The sequence below is a fragment of the Helianthus annuus genome, chromosome 14 (genome assembly GCF_002127325.2).
Source record: "Helianthus annuus cultivar XRQ/B chromosome 14, HanXRQr2.0-SUNRISE, whole genome shotgun sequence".
Lineage (NCBI taxonomy): Eukaryota > Viridiplantae > Streptophyta > Magnoliopsida > Asterales > Asteraceae > Helianthus > Helianthus annuus.
The window spans coordinates 28,053,207-28,058,558 of record NC_035446.2 but is presented as its reverse complement, the minus strand read 5'-3'; the positions used below and the strand labels follow the sequence as shown (position 1 = coordinate 28,058,558).

General features: G+C 37.4%; 1 protein-coding gene across 1 annotated transcript; it reads right to left on the bottom strand.

Annotated features, from left to right (window-relative positions):
- Nucleotides 1–3,286: 3,286 nt before the first annotated feature.
- On the bottom strand, nt 3,287–4,423 carry LOC110906815. Its single transcript, XM_022151891.1, has one exon. It carries the CDS (start codon nt 4,421–4,423, stop codon nt 3,287–3,289), a length of 1,137 nt encoding a protein of 378 aa, XP_022007583.1.
- Between the last annotated feature and the right edge of the window lie 929 nt (nt 4,424–5,352).

Here is a 5,352-nt window from a genome sequence, read left to right as displayed (position 1 = left end):
ATTTGATATTTTATAGAGGCCCAAGACATGAGTTTGACAATTCAACCATAACATGAATTAGTTGATCACTTGTCATAAATCACCAGCCCCAAAAAAAAATACCTTAAGTGGGCTCAATATTTAAATATGTGTGCCCCCCTTAAAACCCCCAAGTGAGCCCAGTTATATTTAGAAATAGAATCAAGGAAGGGGATAAGCCCATCTGACGTTAATCTTGGCCCAAGTGTGCATCCATCAAACCCAAGTGACCTCAAAAGAAAAAACCTAGCTGCCAACAAAAATTATGTCAACATGTTCCTTCTTTCACAGCCGCCAACATCATTTTTCTCAACCTTCTTTCTCTCTCTTCGAAACCCATTTCCATCAGTCAACAACTACCTTATCATTTTCCCAAATATCCCTCAACCTTAGTCATCCTTGTCTTTCTTCGATACCAAACTTCACCTCCAGCCGCCATTTGTAATCCTTCGAAGTAGAACAACTCACTGATCCTTCGAACTTGAGTTGATTCGTCGAAACATAAAAACGACCTTTCGAGATTTGTCTTGATCCTTCGATTTCGTTTGATGATCCACAGAATGTTCTGATTTGAGAAAGATGATCTATCGAAATGAAGATCTGACCTTTCGAAAGCTCATATGATCTTTCGAAGTTTTGTTTGATCTTTCGAAAATGTCAGGATGACCTTTCGGGCACATGTCAGATCTGGATCTGACAAACATCAGTTGCTATCATATCAGAACTGATCTTTTGAATTACTGTTTTGATGTTTCGAGATGGTTGATTTGGTAATGGTGACCCTTCGACTAAACAGATGACCTTTCGAACAGATAACTGATCCTTCGAAGTATGAAGATGTCCTTCGAAGTATGAAGATATCAAGAACTTCAAGAACACAGCTACTGTGTAAAATTTGCAGATTTGATGAAAACACTTGTACACGATTTTTGATGAAGAAAACTTGAATATTTAGGAGAAAAACATAAAACCCAACACTCGTTTTAGCACAGATCTGAATATTCGGGTCCAGATCTGAGTTTTTCTCATTTTCACCATTTTTTACATCTTGAACAAAAACACACAAAAATCACAGATCTAGAGCACATGTGACTTAGTAAACGGTTAGTTTTACTAAATCGGGCACCATGGCTCTGATACCAATTGTAGGTCCCTTTCCGGAGGATGACGAACCTAAACCTTGTTATACAAACCTACTAGCGAGTGCGGAATCCAAGCTAGTAAGCAAACCAAGATGAAGCAAGTAGAGAAACAAACACAAGGGTTCACCGATTAACACCAATGTATTAATACGTATGAAGGTTTCGGTTACAAGCACAATGTTTACAAATCTAACTTGCAAACTCTCAAAGTGTGTGTGTGTGTTTTCTGGACAGAATGCTCTCAACCTCTATCTTTCTGTCTCTGTGGGAGTGTCTCACTTAATGAACACAACACACTGCATGGGTATTTATACCCATACACAGCAGGTCTTGCTCGAAGGATTCGATAGATGGTCCGAAGGATCATCTTTCGAATGCGATGCTCTCGAAGGATCAGCAAGGACCTCGAAGGATGATCCTTCGAGGTCTATCAGTCGAAGCATATCTTTCGAAGTCATCAAAGGATATGAAACATCCTTCGATCCTCAACCTTCGAGACAGACACTTTACAACCAATATATGATTGTTTGGCCAAGTCAAACCAGGAGGACGGTTGACTTGGTCAACTTACAGGACTGACACAGACATCGTTTACATCGTGACCGAATACAGACAAAGTACAGACACAAGTGCACCAACACATAGCTTCCCTCCATTTGACTTGTTTACTTGCTTCTTCATATGTTGTTGGATCAGCATTGGTGAAAAGAACAAAGTTTACTGTACTATTAGAACTCCTGTCTTTATCATACAACGCCTCTATTTGCGTTCTTGTAAGTGGTCTTGTCTTACGATATACATCAGTCACCTTCTTGGTTCTTATGACTTCATTTTCTGACGATGATGAGTCTTCATCTTCAGCTTCATTGTGGATCTCTGTCGGTATGTTTACCCTTTCATTTTGATTGTTGCTACAGTGGATCTTAAGCTTTCATGTAACTGATCTGTTTCTTGCTGTTCAACCGTTGGACTTTGATCTAACACTACGTCACTTCGATCTTCTGCTACATCAATCAGATCTTCATCTCCTCTCCTGACGTATTAATGTTTATTACCGAGGTAATTTTTTGATTCCCTTTGTCAGAGATCCAATGCTGGTCTTCATTAAATATAACATCTCTACTTATAATTGTTTTCCTCGTTGCTGGATTATAAAGTTTATAGGCTTTACTATTTTTGCTGTATCCGATGAGAATAGTTCTTACAGTTTTATCATCCAGCTTGCTTCGTTGTTGTTTGGGAACTTGTGCATAAGCCACACAACCGAATACTCTTAAGTGCTCAACATTAGGTTTCCTTCCACTCCAAGCCTCTTGTGGTGTTTTGTCGGCTACACTTTTTGTTGCTGCTCGGTTCAGTAAATACGTTGCACATGATACTGCCTCGGCCCAATATACATTTGGTAAGCCCTTCATTTTTAACATACTTCTACTCAACTCCATGAGAGTTCTGTTTTTTCTCTCGGCCACGCCATTTTGCTGAGGTGTGTAACTTGTGGTAAGTTGATGGCGAATCCCACTTGTCCTAAGTAATACTTGAAATGCATCTCCACAATATTCTCCTCCCCTATCCGTTCGTATACATTTTATCTTGTGACCACTTTGATTTTCAACTAACGCCTTGAACAGTTTGAATGTTGCTGAAGCTTCCGATTTAAGTTTTAGAAAATAAGTCCATGTTTTCCTGCTGTAGTCATCGATGAAGGTTATAAAGTATCTGCAACCGCCTATTGATTGTGTTCTCATTGGTCCACATATATCTGAATGTACCAGTTGTAATGGTTCCTTTGCTCTCCATGTTCCATATTTGGTAAAGGGTTTCCTAGCATGTTTACCAAATATACATCCCTCACATACTGCATTTACTTTGTTAATTTTGGGTAGCCCTCTTACAGTACCATTTATACTCATGTCATGCAATGTTTCAAGGTTCAAATGTCCGAACCTCCTATGCCATAACTCTGAGGTGGTTTCAGTAGTTGTTACATTGCACACCCGTGGAATCAGATCTTGTTCCATGTTCAGTGGGAACATCTTGTTACCAGTCATCTTCACCGTTCCTATATGTGACCCAAAGGAATCCTTAATGGCGCACTCTTGATTATTGAATCTCACATCATATCCTTTTTAAATAAGTTGGCCGATGCTTAAAAGATTATGTTTTAGGCCTTCTACATAAAATACATTTGGAACCCGTCTCTCTATTCCCTTAACTTTTATTAATACATCTCCACAACCGAGAACCTCCAATCTCTTATCATCTCCAGTTCTTACTTCACGTCGTTCAGAACCATCTAGTGTAATAAATAAACTTTTATCTCCAGTCATGTGATTACTACACCCACTGTCAAGATACCAACAATCACCTTTTATAACTTCCTCGACGTTGAATATCATGAACATTGTGTCATCATTATCGCCTTCTTGTTCATCAGTATGCATGAGTGCTGCATTGGATTTATCATCTTCACTCCTTTTATTGCAGAATCGTGCCACATGTCCTAATTTTTGACAGTTAAAACACCGAATGGAATTATTGTTGAACTTTCCTCTTCCTTTACCCCGTCCTCTACCGCTATATTCTGATCTTGACTGCCTTGTTCTGTCTTGTTGATCGCTTTGTATTTGAAACGCTTGTTCGGTTGAAACATCGTCATATTGTTTCAAACGTAACTCATGTGATTGTAGAATTCCCTGTAGTTCTTCGGTAGAAATTGAATTCAGATCTTTCGATTCTTCTATTGCAACAACTACTGACTCATATTTTCTTGTTAAACTTCTTAAAATTTTCTCTACAACCCTTTGTTCTTCTACACGTTCTTCGTTTAGACGAAGTTGATTGACTATTACTGCCATCCGATTAATATAGTCCTCTATAGATTCACTATCTTTCATTTTTAAGGCATCGAATTCACATCTAAGGGTTTGTAACCGTACCATTTTTACCCTGTTCTCTCCTCTATATGCCTTGTGCAGTATTTCCCACGCTTCCTTTGAAGTTTTGCACGTCGCCACCCGCTCGAATATTGTTTCACTTACTGCCTGAAACATTATGTGCAACGCTTTTCTATCCTTCTTGATCTTCTCCCTCTGAATATTTTGATCGCTTTCTGATGCATTTGCCGGCAGATCTGTGTAACCTTCTTCCACTATTGTCCATAATTCATGTGATTCTAATAACACTCTCATCTGTATATGCCAATGATAGTAATTTGGCCCTAGTAATTTCGGAATCTGAGTTTGAATTCCGCTGTTGGTCGTCATGTGTAAATTAGGGTTTTGTTCTTTGAAAGGAAAAATTGAATTGCAGATCTTGTATTCAGCGATCGGTGGCTCTGATACCACTTTGTTAGATAAAATCTCTCTATCCGAGTAATATTCTTGATTAAAGAATCGATGATGTTCTATTATGAATTGGTGAATATGAATGTTACATCTGAAGATATATATAAACTGAGGGATATACAGGAATAACCGCCTCAATCTATATTATCGAGTAATATTAATAATAATAATAATAATAATAATAATAATAATAATAATAATAATAATAATAATAATACATATCATTCTAACTAATTAACTTTTAATATAAAAATCTAGCTTATAAATTTCCTCCAGGATTAACATTTTTGTCTCTCAACATTGGCATGGCTCCATAAGCTCATTTAGAGATGTTTGATTATCACCCAAGCTCAATTAAGAATTCAATACTTGATTTTTCTTGCGGTTCTGATTTTTTTTTTTTTTTTTTTTTTTTTTGCATAACCTCCATTCTTGTGCAGCCCTTTGGTGAGTAGCTAAAGAAATTAAACCGAGCCTGTCATGTTCTTCGTTCGAGCTTTTAACCGAGCCTATGATGAGTAGCTCTCGAGCCTCTAGGCTTATTTACACCCATAGGTATTTCTTGCCCAAGACATTCTTGGTATTTAATATTGATTCCTATGTCAAAACAATTGGATTCCAAGAAACAAAATAATCAAAACGTGTATAATGGAATTTTAATTGTTTTGTCAATTGTTTTTTTTTTTACCATTCTTGAATTAACTAGATCTTGTTCATTAGTTCAAGTTCGTTGTCTAGATTTTGTCCAATATCGAGTAAAGAACATGACAGAACGTGATAGAGCCGGATTCGAGATCGGCGGTCTCCCAAATTATAAAAGCAATGAATGGAAAGTAATTAAAAACAAA

What these genes read in the sequence shown, in the direction of transcription:
- LOC110906815 (XM_022151891.1), bottom strand. Translation starts at nt 4,423, where the DNA reads ATGACGACCAACAGCGGAATTCAAACTCAGATTCCGAAATTACTAGGG.